This window comes from Ursus arctos, unplaced genomic scaffold (genome assembly GCF_023065955.2).
Source record: "Ursus arctos isolate Adak ecotype North America unplaced genomic scaffold, UrsArc2.0 scaffold_9, whole genome shotgun sequence".
NCBI lineage: Eukaryota > Metazoa > Chordata > Mammalia > Carnivora > Ursidae > Ursus > Ursus arctos.
In genome coordinates, this window is record NW_026623111.1 from 75,168,096 (window position 1) to 75,189,866 (window position 21,771).

A 21,771-nucleotide genomic window follows, 5' to 3' on the forward strand; every position below is an offset into this window, starting at 1 on the left:
AGGGTGCCAAGAAGGCAGCGTTCAGGTAAGAAAGGGTCTTTCTGAAAATCAGCCCCAAGTTTGCAATTCAAGCATGGGTGTTAGGCAGCGCTGCTGGGACTGAACTAATTGTCTCTCAGTATGTTGGACAGACCATTTACCTGTAACTAGGATTTTGGTATTTTTACATTATTAAAAGGCCATGAGGTGCAAGAAAGCCTTATCCATTATTCATATTTGTTTCAGGCTAAGCGCTAGACCCCCCAGATGCTGAACATTTATAAATGTCTATTTGGGAAGCACTGACTGTGATTCAAAGTGCTCTTGGGTTGTTTTTAACTGCTTAAACCCGTTTGTCAATCTTCTCAGTGTTAACCATTTGCATTTCTTTTCACTAATTAAAACTATTAAAATTATTTTATTGAATTATTACCTTTTTTTTGCACGGATTTGTGTGTTTCTGTTGGGAAGAAAGGTCAAGAATGCCTAAGTATAAGAACTATGCCAGTGAATATAAAATACACATATCAAACATTTCAAATATAATGCAGATCTTCTATAGTGTGCTTTTTACAATGAATTTTCCCCAAATGATTAAAAGATGTGCCTTAATCAGATCCCATGGCTCCACTACAAATACACTTTTCCCTATGCAGAATTTAAGTCTAGGATGATTTCTATCCTGACAGTGCCTTGGAAGCAGCACATCTGCAAGGAATATAAGAGAAACAACCATAAGCTTGACACTACAGCTCCATGTTCACACCATTTATTCAACATCAGAAACGCTTACAAGGTCACCCACCAAAAATAGATCCTGTGTCTCATCCCCTCTGTGGGCCCAACCTGCAACACTCTGTTTTCAATGACCCAGAACTACTTTCTGGAAACTCCAGAAGGAAATACTTTGATAGGTAGAAAAAAAGTCTTCCCTTGGCTTCTTGACACATTTTTTTTCCTCCACTTCTTCTCTCCTTCCCATGGGTTTTCATCCTTCTATAACTCCCTTTACTGGCTGCCCTTGCTCACGCCCTGCAATGGCAGGGCTTCCCTTGGTCCCCTATGTTCTAGGGTGTGACTCTTCCAGCAACTCACTCTATGAGTGGAGTCTAGACTGCAGCCAGCTGCCCAGGCGTGAAGCCTGCTTTTTCCACTCAATAGCTGTGTGACCCAGAGCAAATTACTTAATTTTTCTTTGCCCTGAATTGAACATCTGAAAAATGGCGTTAATGGTATCTTACAGGGGTGCTGTCAAGATTAAATGAGTTAATAAGCATTTAGAATCATATGGGCCCAGCACATAGAATGTTCTCTGCAGTGCTCATTATTTTGAACAATGTTTGTCTTATCCCTCTGCTCTCCCCTTGATGTTCTCCCTGATCACAGGGATGACAAATATCAACATTGCGTAACTGGTCCCTGAGTCTCTACTTCAGGATCTGCTCTCCGTCCAGAAAGCCACACCCATATTTCTAACTGTCCCTTGGGCATCTTTGTCCTGTTGTCTAACGCATAATTCTAGCTTGATATTAGAAAGTCACCATATCCACACCCCAAAGCTACCTGCCCCCCAAGTGTGCTACTGTTACTTAGAGGCACACTTGAACTTCTGCTCCACCCGTTCAGTGTTGGTCGCCAGGTCCCACAGGTGTTACCACAGGACCTTTCACACCTTGCTCCCTTCTCACTCCTCCGTCATCAGCCCAGATCTACGACGCTTCTCTTCTTGCCTCTATCTTTTTACGGATGTCAGACTAATATTTCTAACGTATATTTCCAATCATGTCTTTCGTTGGTTTAAATCTCTCCACTGGCTCTCCAGAAACTCAAGACACTGAATCTCAACTCCTCTCTCTGGCAGTTGAGGTCTATCTCAATAAAACTCCTTTGTATCATTCTGGGCTTACTGGAAATAATATGCTTGTATGGAGTCTGTTCCCTCTGTTTCTTCCCACTGTTCTCTTCACCTAGGTATTTTGTATTTTTTCCCATTACGCTGGTCAAACCCTACCTTTCATTTGGGCCAATTTCAAATGTTAGCTCCTTTTCAGATGTCCTGAAAATAATACTATGCCCCCCTCTGCTGAACTCCCTCCCAGAGAGCTTCGCGTTCATCTATAGCATTTATCAGACTCTGACTTGTCTCCCAGTCCTTGGCATACTTCTTTAATTCCTCCTTCTAGATCATAACTTCTTCAAAGGCACTTACTCTATCCTTTAAAGCTTCAAATGGGATAAAACGAATCGCAATAATAGCACCAGGAATTAAGCTCATTTATTCTGCAAAGCAGCAGCCTGTTGTCAAATGCTAACCCTCTTCCTCACAGTCCTCATAAAAAGAATGGGAAAGCATATAAATGCAGTGGCACACAAGAGGAACATACCGTGTGAGCAATTACGCCAATTCCTTTTATAGGAAGCACACAGCTGAGATAAACATGGAAGCACATTATTTACCATCCACATCTCGTTGCCAAATTCTTCTACTTCTTCTAAATTTTTCATTAAAGGAAATCAAGGAAGGTAAACAAAAGTAGCCCTTGGGAGAAATCAGCACAACGGAAAGCACTAATTTATCAGCATGGCCTCAGAAAAATGTCTAATTTTTTTTAAACTGCATCTTTTGGGGCCAGACGCTTAGGCACACAGACACTGATACCTCGTCTCTGGGTGTGCGCCGCCACGCCACACCCTGGCTTCGGTTGAAGGTAAAGAAGGAGGTTCGGGCAGGAGCGACTTACCTTCAGGGCATCCTGGGTGTCGTCCAGACAGTAGACTCGAACACTGTACTCCAGAGACGAGCAGCAAAGGGGCCCAAAGATGGCCAGCTTCAGGCGCTTCGCGGCAGCTTTGGTGGTGGACTGCCCGACCAGGGCGTAGGTGCTGAGGTTCTCTGTGAGGAGGTGGCAAGCCTCTGCGTCCAGCTGAATGTAGCAGGGCGTCGTGAAGTTTTCTTCTCCAACCACCACCACATCCTGAAAGACAGGAAGGAAGGGGCCATGGTTGAGCCACTGCGGGTCCTGCTGGCCGCCATGATGGTGTCCAGGCAGACACAGCAGGACCTCTTCTGCTAAGTGTGATCATCCTTTTCCCTGTTTTTTTTTTTTTTTTCCTTTCTCGGGCTTTATTATACCTCTATTTCCCTTCTTAATCATTTTCTCCCTTCCCCTTGCCTTCGTTCTGCATTACTGGAATTGACATAAAATTCTAAAAGAAATTCATGAATTATCCTCTTAATTTCAGCGTACCTGAGTTTATTACCCGCTTCTGAGAATTTAATGTTTTTTAATCTCTAAGTGTCTAATTGAATCTAAAAGTACTGTTTTATTTCAATGTCATTATAGAGTAGTAAGTTTTTCCCTAAAAATTAGGGGTTTGAAAAGATTTAGAGAAATTAAGGAATGATGCAATACCATTCTACTGTGTTTTTCCAAACTCACCTGTCAATTACTTTTCAAAGCAATATGCTGCTTTTTCTCAATAATCTGGAGTGCTAGACTCTAGGGAAAGTACAATATAGCAAAATCAATGCTTTTCTCTGGTTAAACAGCCTATCCTTTTCAGCTTTTGAAAATATCTAGCAAGAAATAAAAATAAATGGAAGTGATGAATATTGCTAAAATAGTTACAGACTCAAGTTCCTGATTTGTCCAAATGACTCAGGCCACAGAAGAAAATCATCTGAAAGACCAAGTGCAGGACCTATAAACCAAAGGTCAAAATTCCGCATACATCCCAGGTACTAGGAACGTGTGAAGCAGGCAGGGCAGAAGACAATAGGGAATGGGGGAGACTGGGGTAAAGCCGAGCACAAGCCTGTCTAACGAGCTCAGTCTCCACTGGGCTCAGTCCACCGCAGCTATGCAGACATACAGGCCCCGTGAGAAAACAACCTTGAATTTTTCAAGAGAAGCTGGAAGTTCACATTTTTTATGTGAAAATTCCCAACTTTTAATTAATTCAAATTCAGAAGAAAACTCCATGTGGGAGAAATAAAATACATGTGTGGGCCTGATTCCGCCTCCGCATTAGGCTACTTTCTCTCCACAGAGGCAGAAGCTACAACTGCTTTGATTCCCACCGTAGCTCAGTGGGCCTGGCTCATGGGGAGCAAATGGCTATTTGTCAAAAAAAAAAAATGAATGAATGTGTCATCATAAATTGAGTCTCTGGGGCTGAACAAAGATATGAAAGAAGTTGCCCCTCGGGTGGTTGTTTATTAGCTAGGCCTTGCAACATCATCCGAGCGAGAGTAGGAGGGGGTTTAATGCCATCCACGCAATCATTTCTTCAACTGTGCCTGTCCTCGAAGATGGAGCTCCAACTGCACTGACAAAGAGAGAACGAAACTCAGTACCTTCAGTTTATTGTAGCCCAAAAGGACACCTGGAAAGAAGTGTTGTGTTGTTTTTTTTTTCTCTCTCTCTCCAGCAGGGTGAGGGCAAGCCTCAAATGTCATCGCATGAGGCATGTCACAGAAAGCCTCCAGTAAGACATAGTAGAGAATAAAGATGTGCCATGTCCCTGCGATGGGTGTAAGAGTGTATTCTTAAGCCCTGCCCTCTTCTACTCTTGTTGTCTCTATTTCATTTTACTGTGTTGTTACTGTTATTATTACTGAAGTCCAGAAATAGACAGGGTATTAGGGTATTAAGCAGAGTCTTGTGCAAACAATTTAGAATCACTTGAGATTAAGACTTTGGGATGTTTTTGAGATAAATGATTTCAAGCTTAAATGGACTGGAAGTTAGATCTGGTGAAGTCTGATCATAACTCAACATAAAGCATAGCCTTGGACAGTCCTGGACTTTCTGTCCTCTGGCAAGGAGCGATCCCTTCATGTGACCAAGAGAACATGTCCTTAGGAAGGAAATTACAGTAACCCCAGGGATGCCCTTCTAATTGTAATAATACTTTTTCCTATAATATTAAAGGCTTGAATCTTCATGTACATTTTTTCTAAAACTTTCTTTCCTAAAAGAAACATCCTGCAAGTAATCACAAAGTATACAATATATAGGTTGGATGCTTTGTAATGATTACACAAAAATAGAGGGGTAGCTTTCAAAACTATTAGACAGTTTTTGATAAACATATTCCTGAAATATGCCTTCTTGAGAATATTCTAAAATGTAATGTTTAATTTGGCTATTTCCCACTTAAACAACAGATACAGTCTTTTCAAGGGTTTGACAATGAAAATCCATAAACTGGTTTTTTTGAGTTCGAGGTAAAAAAGCTTCATGGTAACTCTGACAAATTCTTTTGCTCGTAACTTCAGGTGCTAAGTGAAGAGTTCTGATGTAAAGAACAGGATCTGTTTAAGGCACTATCTTAAGAAGTTATGATGGCAACAGCCACAGACAGCCAAGACCCCACAGGTGTGCAGCATTTTAGTAGAGCTTGGAGATGCTCCCTTTCTGTTCTCCCAAGTTCAGTTCAGAAGAACTATATTCCCTGTATGTGTCTACGATGCCTATCATTTTCTGACCCAGGTGCAATGTTTCTCTACCTGCAAATTAAAAAAAATATATAGATGTTTCCCATCCTAAGACATAGTATGTATGTTCTGACAGGGACTTGTGTAAGACTCTCAAGTGTACTTTCCCTAGGAGTTAGCTAATGCTTGGCCATCATTTTCATTGTGCCTACGTATCAGTAGATAAAGCATTCGGGAACTAGTCTCTCTCCCTCCCTTCCTTCTCATACACCATCTCCCCCTCTCTCCCTCCTTTTGAGTGTAAGCTAAAATTCCACTCATGTTCTGCTTTCAAAATAAAAGTCTCCCCGTAATTACTCCAGTTTGTCTGCATGAATTGCTCTTGTGTTCCATCTTTATCCCAATGTTCGCTCACCTCCCACTGTCCCTGTGCTGCCTGGTTCTTGAGCTGTATCTTCCAGTCTTCGGTATTGGGATCTGCGCAGTGATGCATAGTGAGGATGACGGGGCGGGTCAGCAAGGCTCCCGGAGGCCCACAGCTCACCACAGGGGTCAAGAGTGTCTGGGTGTCTTCCATGGGTGGCCTAGGAGAAGAGCAAAGATTGGCATCAGTGACCTTTCCATAGCATCCCCTTACTATGTACTCATCGAAATTTTTAGATCCAAAGTTGTACAAATTGTTTCTACTTGGGAGTTTATTTCGTGTTTTGTTTTTTAGTTTTTTTGGTTGCGGGGGGAGGCAGAATTAAATGGGAAGACATGTCCTTTATACCAAGATTTTATTTAATCTTCAAGACTGGAGATATTTATGATCACAATGAATCGGCCAGTATCTCTTTGATCCCCTTCCCCCAGACACAGGTCTGCCTTTGGTAATTTCCTCTGAATTCACATACGGATACTTTTAGGATGGAACAAGAAGGAACAGAGTTCTTAGGAGGTAACATAACCATCTTTTCTGATAATACTTGCCATTGCTTTCACAGGGTTTTACATACTTTTATGTTTTTAGGCCCTAACTTGAGAAATACTACAAAAAAATCACTTCAGAGTAAGCACAGCCTAGAGCTAAACTTCTAAATGACTTTCAGGAATAATTCAGGCTAGTAGAGCAGATTCATTCTTTCAAATATGACCAGACAGAATATAGAACGGTATTCTATAGTTCTAGAATTTAAAACAAAATCTACTTGTATACTTCATACTCCGAGAATCTGGGTGGAAAGAACTTCAAAGATGTAAATTCTTTATTTCCACATTTAAAAAAAATTATCTTAAGACCTTTCTCTAACTAACATGACTGTAGTCAACAAACAAATGGAAAAATTAACCCAAGGTATCAGTTGATATGTGAGCAGTAGTCCCAAATTTTTGAACGGGTTGCCCAAAGTCTTACAACTAACAAGTGCTAGCACTGGGACTAAAGCCAATGCCTTCTCAACAACAATCCTCAAAACTACTGTCAGAACAGTGTGGCTAAGAAATCATGAACTCAGAGTTTCAGAGGAGGCAGGGCCCCTGGGGTCAAGAAGCACCACCTTCCATTCGAAGTAGGAACCCCTCTGCCATATGCTGACATAAGGATAGTGCTTTAGACACATCCAAAATTGTACTCCACTACTACTGACGGTCACCTCATCTATTATCAATTCGAATTTACAAAACCTTCTTAGGATAAACACAATCTGCCTTCCCGACACTTCTCATCTTTGGCCTGCTTTCTCCCCACTTTGGCATCAAAGTCTTTCAAGTATTTAAAGATTGTTATGATGCCTCTAAAAAGTCATGATGCCTCTTCTTTATTTCAGACCAAACATCCTCAATTTTTAAACTTCAACCAGATAAGCATGGTTGCCAGATATCTCCCTATATTTCTATCTTCATTTTTATATAGATGTCTGTTAGGGTTCCAATGTCTTCACTAAAGGGAGGCATCTGGAAATGAACGTTATACTCAGGTAGGCAGCATTGCAGGACCACTACTTTCCTTGATTTGGAATATGTAGTTACAGCAATGCCTCACAAATTGTTGCCTTAGATTCTTCTCGGTTAAGTAATTATTTATAAATATTATTGCAGGCTCGAGTTACATAGGAAGATGGAGATAAAATGGTTAAGCATCTCCTTTATAAAATGAGGCAATAAAGCCCCAAGAAGTTTAAGTAATTTGTTAAAGCTAACCACTCTGTGTATTCCTACCATGAAAGGCTCTTAGGCTGTCTCTGTAGTTTTGTGGTTGCAATGATAGCTTTTGAACCTATGTACAGAAATTTATATTTAGCTATTTAATTTCACCTTAATAGTTTTAGAGAAAATTTCAGGTCATCTATTTCTTAATGCTGTCTTTCCTCCAAATATCAGCCAACTCTTCCAGTCTTTCAGCTCCATTAATCTGATATGTCTGCCATTTATGTTCTTGTTCTAATCGTGGATAGCACTGTAGTGCAAGAACAGAGCAAAGGTCTTTTCAAAGCTACTACTTAAAACCTCTCTCCAGCCTGACATCAATAACTTGAATTTGTTGCTGTCGCCATATAAACCAATTAAAATATACATTGTCTAATTCTCATCTTTCTATTCCATTCACATGGATATTATAACGGACATATCAAATTCCTTTATAATTGTGATGGCCACTTGAAAAGCATTTTCCTCTAAGATATTTTCTTTATCTCTGGTTAATACATTAAATGCTAAATAATCTAGAAGTTAGCTTATATCTATAGCTTAACCTAATTTAACACTCAGTGACGGCAGCAGTTTTATATATATTTATATATAAATATAGTTGAAAGACAATTCTCCATGGAACTTTCATGTTTCTCCATGTCTTTTCAAGACAGTTGTATAATGATCACCTTGGAAGATAAAGATACTGCTTATCTTTGGAGCAAATGGCAAACGTGTCTACTTCCCATTATAAAAAACTCAGGTTCTCTGAGCTCAGAGGTCCTTCCTGGAACGCAAGTGTGTAGATAGACTGAGTGTGTAGCTATCATCTGATCCTCTCTGCATCTCCGTTTTGGAACCGGGATTTTGGGAACTGGCACAAAAATGATCAAACTCTTGATAGTGCTATTGCTGTGAGTAACAAACTGTCCTTTGTCTCTGACCCCGGAGTCTTGTGTCATCTATCAGGAACCACAAAACTGTGGTGGCTAGGGTAAGGTCAAATCTTAGAGTCCTTAGCTTTTGACAGTTATTTTCCTTTTGACATATTTGACATAGTGCTTCCTCTCATTCTAAAATTTCACGAGGATCTCACCAACATATGTTTTTTTTTCCCTTCCTATTTAGAAAATAAAAATAATTTTTATCTCCTTTTAGTCTTTACCATCTTTCCATCCTCAGTGAATAATGACACAGTTTTATTGAATCTAAAGTTATCAAAGTACTTGGAAATGTACTTTTTGGAATAATAAGATTATTGGCAGCTTGAGAAGTCTTCACTATTCCCTTCATCCCTTAGTTTTCATTTCCTCTTAACCCAGTTTTTCTTCCTTCCTTCCACTCTGAAGTTCACTCTTAGTACATGGGTGAAGTTCTGGTTTCATTGTGGTGCAGCTGATATTACACTATCTGTCCTAGGCAGTAGTCTTATTCTTGCTAATTCTATTTTTCCTACCATGGCGGGGAAAAAAATAGCAGTGACTACCTTTTTGTGAGCACTCCTTTTAGTTAGAAGTGTACCTTGAGAAGTGAGCATTAAACTTTTAAGGAAGGAGATTTAAGTGGAATCCATTTCAAGTGGTCCTTGCAATATAGATGGAGATTGGAAACATCTGTCTCTCAGTCTGCTGTTAGCAGCCGGTGCTTGAGGCAGAAAGAGGAGGGGTTCTTCTCATCACTGAGTTGGAACAGAAGGGAGAAGCCTCCCTGCTGGGCTGGGGAGCTGTCAGACCTGTACTCTCCAAGCACACCCCTGGCATGCAATATTGATGGGCACCGTTCTTGGAGGAGGGATAGCAAGGGAAGGAAGGGGCAGTAGGTGTCAAAAGAATTTATTAACCCAGTGAGGTGCAAGAATGTAATGAATAGGGAAGTGGTGAAGTGGAATTCGTAATGGGGAATGAAAAACAAAGAAGAAATAACGATAAGAATCTTTTTGTTTTTAAGATGAAAGAAGTAGTGTTGAAATTGGAAACATTTCCACGCGTATATGGAAGGAGTGATTTAGGGAAGATTAAGATTTGACTATGTGAAACCAAAGGTCAGAGTGTTTAAATCCACATTTCCTTTCTTTACATGAAGAGAGGATATTAAAATACGCAGAACAAAACTGGTAGAAAATAAACATAAATAAGCCTGACTCATGCTTTTGCAAAGGGCTCCACTCCTGTGTTACCTGAAATATTGCAGCATTCTCTAAACATTAACTGCAGATGACGTGGAAATGAACACAAAGCAAAAATTCGCTGCAGAAGCAGCAATTAAGTCAAAAGTCAGTAATGAACGATAATTAAAGTTTTCAAAGCTTTTCAAAGTCCAGCGAGGATAATATGGTAATGCTGGATGGATTCTGAAGCCTCGGGGACAAAGCGCCTCAGAGAGGAGTTTGAGTTTCCTGTCACAAAGATTTTCTCATCCTTTGCTTGCTGTTATCAGTGAGGAGAACTTTTACACAGAAGGGCATGATTTACAAAACTTTCATAAAAGCAATCGCATTTGCGCTCACGGCACACCTGTAAGGGAATTGGGATAAGTATTTCTATTACTTCTTTCTCCAGAAGACGAAACTGAAATCTAGAGCTATTAACACACTTGCCTAAGGCCCCCAAACTAGTAACAGGCAAGGCTAGATTTCAGCACAAGTGATTTGGTTTCTTTCGCACAGTGGTGTATTTTGGGTTGCTTATCTGGGTTTAGGGCCTTGAGACTTTTTTTTGGTCTGTTTGCTAGAGGAAGCTAGAAATTACTTCCTGAAGAGAATCTGTCTCCATCCACCTCTGTGTGGAGACAAGATGCCTTCTATTAACATACATGTCTTTTGTCAGGTCCCTCAGGATGACAATCCCACCCTAGGCTCAGCTGCCTTTTGAAGCACACGGTTTCACATATAACTGGCAACTTGAAATATTTGCACTCTAGGTATCTGACAGGGAATATCTAACTCACTTGCTATCAAAAGCTCAATTGAGCAAAAAAAAAAAAAAAAAAAATTATGGAAGCCACTCTGAAGGGCGTGCCACCATTTCCCTAGACAAGCCAGAATCTATCCCTGGATGAAGCCAGAACAGCTAAGTATTATGCTCTCACTGAATGGCTGAATCCTCATGGAATTATTTTACTGAATTTCTACTTGGGCCTTATCCCATCTACTTACATGGAGGGACGTTAACAGAAGGAGCCCTATGAAAACTCACCGCTGTTTTAATTTTGAGGATGCTGTTCACTGTATTAACAAAAAAAGAAATGTCTTCTTCATGTGGAATGAAAGGAGAAATAATTGAACTTCTTTGGGGCGTATTTTTCCTCATGGACACATGGATTTTGTAACTTACCACATTCCCCTCTTGAAAACTTTGGAAGAGTAAATTCATGACCTATTACCACGAAATACACTGGGAATCACACGAAATGTTTTATACTTTAACTGCTCACCTGACTTTATCTTTTCAAATCTTATTTTTTCTCATTTTCTCATTTTTTTTCATCCACTTATTTACAATTTTTTTCCTCCCATTGTAAAGACTGTGTTTTCATAAATCACCTTCCACAATCTCTTTATAAGTAGGATTGCAGTATATGAACACTGTGGAGAACAGTGAGAGAATAAGATTTAAATATACCTGGACTCCACTTTCTTCCCCCTATACCTGGAGCCTTTATACAGCTGTACATTGCAATAAGGACTTGGGGGCTCAAAAGGGGACTATCACTGAGTTTCACTAAGAAATAATAATGTCAACTACTATTTTACCAAGTTCCAAAAACAGGTTAAACAAATGAAAACTTTCTGCTATACGATGACTTACATAAAAGAATTTTGGTCCACTATCTTAACAAACTATTTTATTATTTATACTTAGCCCCTATATATGATAGTTTACATTGCCTCACCACTAAGTCCCACCTGGAACCCTTCTTAACTGGGACTTCATCCTTGGGAAAAATCTTAAAGGCCACCAATGTCTTGCAGTCAACAAATCCAATGATTTCTTGCATTATTCTCTTTCTTTACATTTCGATTTTAATAATACCTGTGGCAACCACTTCACCATCTTGAAACTCTCTTTACTTTTGTTTTTTTTCTCCATTATACTTACAATCATTCATTCAAAAATACTCATTGAGGAGCCACGCGGTGCTCGGCACCACGCCAGATGCAAACTCTGTATTTATCTGCCTTTTCCTCACGTGTTCTGTTTCCCTGGTGACTCCCCGACTGCATCACCAGGGTGAATCCCATCCCCTAGCCGCACTCATGGCCCACATCTAAATCAAAATTCGCCCTCTTCCTGGAACCACCTGCCCTTACACGTTTCCCAGCGCCCAGTGCTGATTTCGTACATATTCATGTGTTTGTCACTCTTCTGTGATACTTCTAACTGGTGGTGAAATCTTTTTTTTTTTTTTGCCTGAAATATATTTCACTCTTCATCCTCCAGACTCAGGCCTAGCTTCTTCCCCTCTCTCCTCACACCTAGTTTATGGCCACAGCTCAACAAGGCAACCAGCCTTCAGGGAGTCTTCCTGTTCCCTCCACCAACTCATCCAGCCTACCTTCTTCACCAGTTCAGGCTTTAAAATGCACTGCTATTTTCGTATCACTTGGCTGCTTGCAGACCTTTCATGGGGCCCCACAGTTTATCAAGAAAGTTCTATTTACCTTTACATTTGGAATGTCTAAGTCGATTTTCTGGCCTTTTGAGAAAACTACTAAGCGAGGGCAGAATACAGAGAACGGGAAAATTAACATTGGTATTTTGAATTCCCATTATTTTTCAATAAGAAATGACAAAGAGCAAAATTTCAGTCTGAGTCAGACTCTTTTTTTTAAACTGCTACTGAAAACAAGGCAAAAAGGTCCACGTGAGTGCCATTAATCATGGAAATTGCATCCACGGGGGAAACAGAGGCTTGGCGGCCTCTCCCGAGATCTGTAAAGCGGGAGAGGTAGAAATCATGAGCGCGGCCTTGCAGCTTTGCTCCCCTGTCAGAGGCAGCTTGTCCTGTCCCTGCAGCTCATTTAGGTTGCTCATCTACGATTCAGGGCCCTCTCTTAGAGCACATTCAGGAATGATAAGGCCCCCTTGTCACATCCACTCTGCCACATGTAATTAAGTTCACGCCTCCCTCTAGACAGTTCACACCAGCAGATGACCAGCTGGATACCAGCCAGCTGGAAAACCACCCAGTTTTGGATGCAATAAAGGGAATCAGAGAGAAAGAAAATGGAGAAAAATGATCAAAATTGTCCTACAAGTGACTTGAACTAACATTCATATCTTCTGATGTTCTCCCAAAGTCTTCTCTCAGAAGCTCTGTCTCAGATCATGTGAGGATAGAAAGGGTCCTCAGTGAGCAGGAGAAAGAAACTGTGTTCAGGAATGCACTAGAGGAAGCAGCAGAGGCTCGGCGTGCCTTCGTGCGGTCTACAAACGAGGCATGGATGGCTTGTGAGAGAGCGGAAGCGCTTCGCGGTGAGACCACGTGGCTGCGAATTTTGCCTTCCCTCAGCTGTTAACTGTGAAAAACTCGGCTACGTGACTTGTTTTCCCCAGAGCGCTCGTGTTTTGATCTTTACATTGGAACTCATCATAACTCACAGAGTTGTAGTGAGGAATAAATGAAATTAAAAGTGAATACATGGTGAACAAATGGAACTATGCCTTCAGTTATATTAAAATATCCTAAAACACATTCTTGTCATTGTGTTTTTACAAGAAAAACGCATCTAGTTCACAACAGAAAATAAGTGCAGAGAGGAATTTCTCATTATTTGCCACAGGTATCTTCCTGTGTTTGCGCCTTGATTCGTGGTCTCTTGTGCGTATTTCCTTTTGAGATCTTGGGGTTTCTCTAGCTTCGTTTATATAAACAAAACTTCTCTGATGCGCACTGAGTTCAGCAGACTAAGTCCCTCCGCACCTAACTTGAGGTGGTGCAGACGGCGAGAAGTGATTTATACAGTTTCCTTTTCTTTTGAGTCAAAGGCAGAGGAAGCTCAAAGCAGAAGTGTGTAGCTTTACCAATTTTTTGTTTTCTCTTGCTTTCATCTAAAATGCACAGTTATTCTGACTAGGGTGCTGGCTACCCCGTGGGAAGGAGAGCCATACAAGGCGCGTGAACGCACACCCCCTTCAGCCTCGGCGCGCCCCTGCGGCAGCCCCTTAAGGCTTGCTGTTGGTCATCAGATGGACGATAAGAGACACGAACACCTCACTGTTTTTCAGCATAAAGCACGAGCCAATCCTCATTCCTGTTTCAACAAAGTGTCCATGTTGGCAAAGGCCTCGAGGGATGGATGCACTTGGTGCCAACCTTGACTTTGGACAAGAGGAAGCGGACAATAAGTATATACAGGGGCCTTCATTTCTCCTACTGCAAAAGAAGGGCGCACTGAGGGCCTGTGACTGTTACTGTGCATTGAGAATGAAAAAAATGAATATTTGATGTGAGTAAATACGAGCCTTTTAGTAATTTTCTGTTACTCAAATTTAAGCATGAAGAATGCTCAAGGAACTCTGTCATTTTCTTAGGCTAGTGTTTGTCCAGGTGAAAGTACACCACCTGAGGAAAAAGCTGTTCTGGGTCCTACAGATTACAAATGCCAGTATCTCCACCTGAGAGCATGATAAAAGAGCTTTTCGGCTTTTGAAGAACAAGACTAAAAATGGATGTTTTTCTGAGGATGAGAGAGGGAAGACGGAAGGTATAATGCGTTATAATGATAACCTAGTTCGACATTTGTCACTCATGCTTTGTACGTGGAGCTGAGGGCTGAAGAGCCGACGCCTTTCCCCTGGGGAAAAGCAATGATAATTACATGTAAGGATCTTCATTTCAACCACGTCTTTTATTTTAAGACCGCGGTGTACTTCAGAAGCATTAATCAGTCAGGCCTTTAAAGCACTATTTAATACACGCGTTTTATGTGGGAACTAACCAAGAGAGACCATTTGTTAGATTTGTCAGAGGCCAGACTGAAAATTGAATTTAGGACTTTTCAACTCCTATTGTTATTTTAACTTAAAATCACCTCATCTTTATGATTATGGCACATTCAAAACAAAGCCTCGTGATTCAAGCTAGCTTTAATCAACCCTACATCCATTTAGAAAGGCTCGATATGGAATTTTTAAGTGCTGAACATAAGAAGGAGGTTGATAACACTTAAGCTAGGGGGAGCCACAAAAAGAAGACGCCGCAGGTGAGGATAAAGTGCCAGGCTGACATGGGGGGGGCAGGTCAGAGGTTAAGGGGTTGTCTAATCTCTGTGACCTTTGACCCCATAATGGGAAAGGGCTGGATTCCTGAGCCAGGCCACATGAAGCTGATATCTCTGTGTCTACCCACGTATCTCTCTAGACGATCTATGGATTACATTTCTGGCTATTTTTTCCAGTTATCCTGGCCACATGTCCACTTGTGAAAAGGTCTCTGGCCCTCGGCCCATACTCAAGATCTGCAAAAGTGTCTGAAGCTTCAAAGATAAAGAGAAGCTGACCTTTTACAGGTCTAGGGGAAAAAGGGGGATGCTGGAAGCAGGGCACTCAAGACAAAAATATGTTGGGTTTATTCTTTCGATTGCACAACTCTCCTCCAGGTCAGACATTGATAAAGTCAAGTGCACCAGAAAAAGCATATTTACCTCATATTTTCTTTCCTGTGTACAGTCACATACATTTCGTAGACTCTCCCTTGGGGAATGGCCCCAGCGGGAATCAGCAAGCTTACTCCTGAATAGCAAAAGAGAAAAGCAGTCACATAAGACCTATGAATCAAAAGGAAACTTCACAGAATGCCTTTGAAGCAAGTGAAAAGGGAATGAGGAGATTTTGTGGCCATGTAGCCACAAGCCTGCTTTTTCTCTAAAGACATGTAAATATTCATAGCTGCCCTGCCTTCCTTCCTTATTGGCCTTATTTGTTACCACAGCTCCCTCTGAACTGTTATGGAATTACTCAAAGGAATGATGTCATTTTTTAAACTCTTGTTTTATTTAAGGAATAGACAGATGGTTCCACTGTTGTTTTCCTTGTAAAATGAGGGGAAAACCAACAACCGCTCTTAAAATTTCAAACAGCTGTAATGATGCATCGTTTCTAATTTAAGAAAAAAAAATCCCCCCAAAATTCAAAGTCAGGGAAATGCTAACCTCCATGATATCAAAAAACATTTATTTCTGAAATACCGGGTTAGCGTCAGTGTTTTTCCATAACAGAATAATAATTGGTGAAGAACTTCTTTCACCATGCATAACTCTAGGAAACGAACAGACAACTGCTAGTTTTTAGTCACAGCAGGCCAAGCAGGTTTTTATGTAGTTGCTAACAGATACCATTTTGTAGGCCTCGGGGATGGAGCTTTGTTCTAAATTCGGCGGGCCTACAGAGGTGCTTCGCAATTTGAGCTCATATCAGAATCACTGGAGGGCTTGCTGAAACACAGACCACTGGGTCCCATGTTCAGGTTTCTGACTCAGGGACCCAGAGACTGTGAACTTGGAGTAAGCTGCCAGGGGACGGCACTGCTGGTGGTCTGTGGCTACACTGTAAGACTAATTTAGGGTGGGCAGCAACCTGAAGATACTTGTCTCCATGATTTTATTCCAATAAATGGGGTTTCTTCTCAGCTCGATAAGAATTTATGGAGCGCCACGGTGAGCATTGTGTTTGGCAAAACGGTGAATGCCAAGAAGTAAGACAGTGTTCCTGTCTTTCAGTGACTTACAATTTAATTAGCGAGGAGAGGGCATATGCCAACTGAGCAGAGGGCAATAAGGAAACGTGCCCGACCGTGTTGGAGAGTCTCAAGAATAAAGACTGGACAGTGAAGGAGGAACAGTTATTCAAAGGCCTTTATGTGACTGGTTGAAAATGGCGGGTCATGCCTTCTTGAGAAGAAAAGTTAACATCCACGCTGTGGTGGCCTGGGAAGCAGAATGTCGCCCTCGAGGGTAGACTGGTTTGCGGAGGCACAGAGTGGACGCAGGAAGGCCACACATGAGCCTACCAACCCTTGGTATTTTTATTTTTTCTAATGGGAACAATAAAATGTCCCTTCACGTTATAGGAATGAAATAAAACTATGAATTGTAAAGCAGTAAGAGTAAGGTCTGACACGGATTAGGTTAACTTGTTGTAAAATAATGTATGTAAATCACCACTGCCTGGTACACAGAAAGTATTTACTACAGGCTACCTCCCTCCTTTCCACTTAGGAAGCCTTTATAATAATTCATACACGAAAAAGTGACAGGTATGGAAATGGGAAGGAAAGGTAGAACCCAGTGAATATCACGGGGGAAAATGCCTTGAGAGTAAGTAATATCCTGTTTGAGCAATAAAAGAACACTGGGGTGTATTTTAATCTATAACATGTGATAGACTTTAAAAAATATGTTGTCATGATTATAAAGAGCACACAATAGCAAGAGAATTAGAGAGAAAAAGGTGAAAAAAGTATATATCATATATGATCTCAGGTATGTAAAATGTATAGATGAAAGGAAAAATGATATTCCCGTTAAGGATTTTAATTTGTTAAAATATACTTTTAAAGGGATGGTGTGACAAATCGGCAAGGCATTGAAACGGGGGACTGTATCAGAGAAAGAATCAAAGACAAGTTCATATTCAGATTGTAGATCCACTGGTTCTGTGTATTACTTGGCTGTAAGGCTATTTACACATTATATTATTTTCTTCTGCTACTTGGGGCCAATCAAGTTGTTTCTTATTGCTGTATTTGCAAAATACTCAGTGTTGTCCAAAAGAGCTAAGGTAGATTCACAGAGGAATCCATTAACGCTCTTAGGACCAACAGGCGCAAACCCCTTACTGATTAATGAATATCAAACTTTAATCCAACAGTATCAGTCACTAACTTAAATTTACCCTGTAAGACCTTTATGAGACTTATCTTCTAGAAGCAGATAACCAAATGATAAGCTGAAAATTCAATTATACTACAAATATAAACTACACATAATAAGGCTGTGATTCCAGACAGATCTATCAGAAGTGGGAGTGAGTACCTTACAGATACCTTGAGGTTGAAGACTGTGAAATAGAGAGTTAATAAATGAAGACTTGATGTCTACCATGATGTCCTCTGATCTAAAAATTAGTATTCTGAAGTATTGCTTCCTACAGTAAATTGGAAGCGACCCAACTAATATGTTTTCTAATTAATTTGTCCTTTTAAAGTGTGATGACAGCAGTGAGCTCTTCTGGCTTGCCATTGCCTTCGGAAGCTCTATTAAAAAGAAGGTCAATGACAGTTCTAAATTACACGTTGGCAGAAAGTTGTGAGTATAATGTTTCTAGAGGAAGCGTTTTCAGAGTCGGTTGGAGAAAGATGACTGGTTTTGCTGATTTTGTCTCAAGTAATGTTGATGGATTTGGGTTAGATTAGGCTACAACGAACTTTTCAGGCCTCACGAAAGCAAACAAATGAAAAAGATTTGGGTCCAAAAGCATGTTTTCAAGATCTATGTAATTTAGACGTCTAGGAATTACCTGAATTGGGAACAATAAGGTGACCCCCCAGGGAGTTGAAGGTACCAAACGCGGTGCAGGATGGGTCAGTCTGCCTTGCTAGACTCTGATTCTTCACGTTGAGGGCCTCATTCTCCAACAAGGATTGGGTCATCTGAGGAGACAGCTTTGATGCAAACTCAGAGAGGTCATCTTGGGGGGTGACTGCACCTGAGGTGTTGTAGACTTTGATTTTCAGGTTGGGCAGTGGATCCAGAATTGGAGAGTTAGTCATTGGGATTTTGTCTGAGACATCATGCAAAGCATACACAGGTCCTCTGTACATGGCTGCAGCCGATGTGAGGTCCGGGGGTACCACCAGGAGATCTGCATCAGAAAGAGAAAAGAAGTCCATTTGCACTCTCCATTCAGGCAACTTCTATTTAATCAGGCTCCCCCTGACACTTTCTGAGCCAAAAACAAATGAACTCAGTCAATATTAGAGATGTATAGACTCTAAGGTTCTGTTGAAAAAGGGCAATTGGATTACTGTGATCCATTTTATTATTGACTACGAACAAAGAGACATGTTCATTCTGTATTTTGCTTTCAAGTCTACTCATTGCCTCTAAGGTATTTATCTATTTCAACAGACTGGATTCGAAGATGGTGATCACCACTTAGTGACCCAGGTAATAGTTTCCCTTGTCTATACTGGATTTGAGGTCATCCATCTGTACCCCACTATATTCATATCAATGCAAGCTGTCTGGTCAAGAGGCAAAAAAAAAAAAAAAAAAAAAAAGAAAAGGAGATGTAAGAAATCAGTCAACCAATCTGTGTACTCTTTTAAAGTGGAAGTTTAAAAGTATGAGAGAAACCTATGGAAAAAAAATGATTTGTGCACCTTGCCACCTCTGGTTGGTTATATGAATGAAGTCAACAGAATAATGGATAAAACAGACCCCAATCCACGTCTTCATGGAGCTTATGTTCAAGCTGAGCTACATGAGCTGAATGGCACTGATTCGACGCCACACAGGGTGGCCCGCAGAGATCACAGGTGTGAAGTACAATGTTAACTGACCTTGTCTCGCTGCCTTGATGTTCACGGGCTGAAAGCCTCCATTGAGTGCCGAGGAGTCAATAATATCAGACTCAAAGTCACGATGATTCTTGCGATACACAAACAGGGCCACCACTACGGAAATGGCCAGGCAGACTATCACGGCTATCACAATGCCAACATACAGAGCGATATCGTCTGAGTCAGGAGCAGCTGCGGAGGACAAGGAAACATTGGACCAACTGCTTAGAGAAATTTCCCACAGTACACATCCATATTGCTGTAATTTTTTCAGACATTTATTGCCTTTTTTTATAGGTTAATTTCAAATCTATTTCAAAAGCTGTATAAAACGACTGTGGCCTTTCAGTGGAAAATTATCTCTGATTTCTTTTCCTTTCTCACTCTGCATCTATCCGCCCACTAATCTATCTTGAATTGGGCAGCATAACAGACCATTTATTAGAAGGCATAAAAAGAAACTGGAACTGAAACCATCCCAACCCACAGGGAAAAAAACAAAGTTCATTACTGATTGCAGGTGAAAAAGTTTGGAAGGCTGCTTTGAATTCACTGATAGTTCTCCAAAAACATAAACATAAATACTCTGTTGGAAATATCTGGCGTGTTCCGAATCTGTATAGTTATTGAACTAGAATATTTTCCTAAGTATCATTCCAAGTCATAAAATTACTTTCCATAACACTCTCCTCTCTTTCCCCTAAATCAAGGAAGCGGTGGCTAGGAATGGTATAGGTAACTAAGCAAAACAAATATTAGAAGGGAAGATGTTGGGTTTGAAAGGTGTGCTTTCGGAAGACCCAGATCTGGGAGGCAGAGGTCAATGCCGATAACTCCAGGCTTTTGATATGGATTCGGTATCACCTCTGAGAACCATGAGCTTCTCATGGTCACTGGTCAGAGATTTTACATTTGAGCTACTCGTTACTGAATCAAATATGTCTGGATGGTGCACTGAGTAAGATAAAGGCCTGGTTCAGTGATCAGAAAGGTCAGACTACCCCAGAAGGCAATTAAGCATTTGACAACACAGTGTGCAGTCAGTTGGGGGTCTGTTTCTGGGTAAAGCCAGAGGAAAATTCCTGTAAATGTTGCATATTGCCTTGGTGGCACAGAACATGCTTTGATCCAACCGCAGAAGGTGATAGAAGCTGAGAATTGAAACACAACGAACAAAATGAAACCTTTCCAGAACTCCACAAGCACCTTTACGTCTCTGTTTTTAGTTCTGTGTGACCCACAAACATTGTCAGCAAAGTTAACCAAAGCTTTTCAACTCACTGTAAAAGAGGTGATTAAACTGGTATTTCAGGGGGTCAAGAACAGCCTTTTTATGCTCCATTTTATAAACACATGCATTCTGGGGGGAGGGAATTTTCAGATATGTAAGTCCCAGAGTCTCCTAAGACTTGAGGAGCCACGATTCTGTCCTAAGCCTCACAGCCACATCGTTGATATGGGGAAATGACTTATCAGGAGATTGCCAATGGCTCACCCAAACTCGGGGTCACGGTTTCTTTGAGACATGGACAGTGTAGAGGAATTTCCTGTTGGAATCTGCTCCATCTCTTTCAGCATTTTGTGTTTAAATGTACTGCATGTGAGAGAATTTTTTTTTTGACTATTATCTTTCCCAAAGTTTCCAGAATATCAGCTTTCCCATCAATCAAGTCGATATTGACAGATCTTTTTGGAATACCAGTGACTGCCCGAACCCTCCCGGTTGCGTGAGCACTGCTAACCGCACCGTGCTGCTGGGCAGAACTCGAGCCCCTGCTGCAGCATTTTGAACTCCAGCCCGAATATTCTATCTAAACCCTTAAGGTTTTACTTTACCAGGCTGTAATTACCTGTCCAACCTGCATGTTTCCTAACTCAACACATCTGCCTTTTCTCAACCCTTTACTTTTTAGCATCTGAACCCGGCCCTTTATTAGATCAGCATATTTCACGATATGGTTTGTCGGCTATTGGGACTGACGCTCTGAATGGCTGACGGATAGATTTGAAAGCTGGCAGCAGCTTAAAATGACCCTCTTTTCTTCTCCTCAGCAGTGAAAATCTAATTTGTTTTTCATGTTAGAATATATTAGGCGCCTATTTCCTGTGTGCACATCTGTGATCCAAAGAAAGGTAAACTTGAACTGGGGGCAATCACGTTAAATGATTATTCAGCAACATAAAAACCAAACATCAAACTTACAAGAAAATCCATATTCATTCTGGGTTCTCTGTTCAGTTGAAATAGGATAAAGGAAACCTTGAAAAGAACAAAAAATGAAAAAAAATGGGAACAAAATCAAATTAATGAGGGAAACAAAATACGAAGCATGAAAAATGGTTTAATTAAAAGAAAAGGAAAAGAAACCTGTGGTCCTTTAAAATTCTGGTTCAGTACAGAATTATGATTTCGCATCTCCTGTCTGCTCTGGAGCCTCACCAAGAATTAATAAGTAGGCAGATTGAATTTCAGAGCAAAACTGGTCTCGAGTCACTAACTCTGGAGTGCTTAAAGTCTTTCTTTTATTGAGCATAAACTCTAATGGATCTAATTTATTTCAGACATCAAGGGTCATTAGCATAAGGAAAATCTTTTTTCCTTATCCCTGCCATATGCTTTA

At 40.8% G+C, this 21,771-nt stretch overlaps 1 protein-coding gene across 4 annotated transcripts in view; it reads right to left on the reverse strand.

Moving 5' to 3' along the window:
* The window catches only part of UNC5C (unc-5 netrin receptor C), a 342,899-nt gene that overhangs the window by 27,252 nt on the left and 293,876 nt on the right, over window positions 1-21,771 (reverse strand). For 2 of the 4 annotated variants that reach the window (XM_026509692.4, XM_026509691.4), the window contains exons 8-13: window positions 21,354-21,410; window positions 19,151-19,342; window positions 18,106-18,450; window positions 15,234-15,321; window positions 5,835-6,003; window positions 2,721-2,954 (exon numbers count right to left, since the gene is read on the reverse strand). In XM_026509692.4, coding sequence (XP_026365477.1) covers window positions 2,721-2,954; window positions 5,835-6,003; window positions 15,234-15,321; window positions 18,106-18,450; window positions 19,151-19,342; window positions 21,354-21,410 — 1,085 coding nt within the window. The remainder of the gene's footprint in view (window positions 1-2,720; window positions 2,955-5,834; window positions 6,004-15,233; window positions 15,322-18,105; window positions 18,451-19,150; window positions 19,343-21,353; window positions 21,411-21,771) is intronic. The other 2 variants (XM_048211818.2, XM_057309522.1) reach the window with 1 other exon arrangement.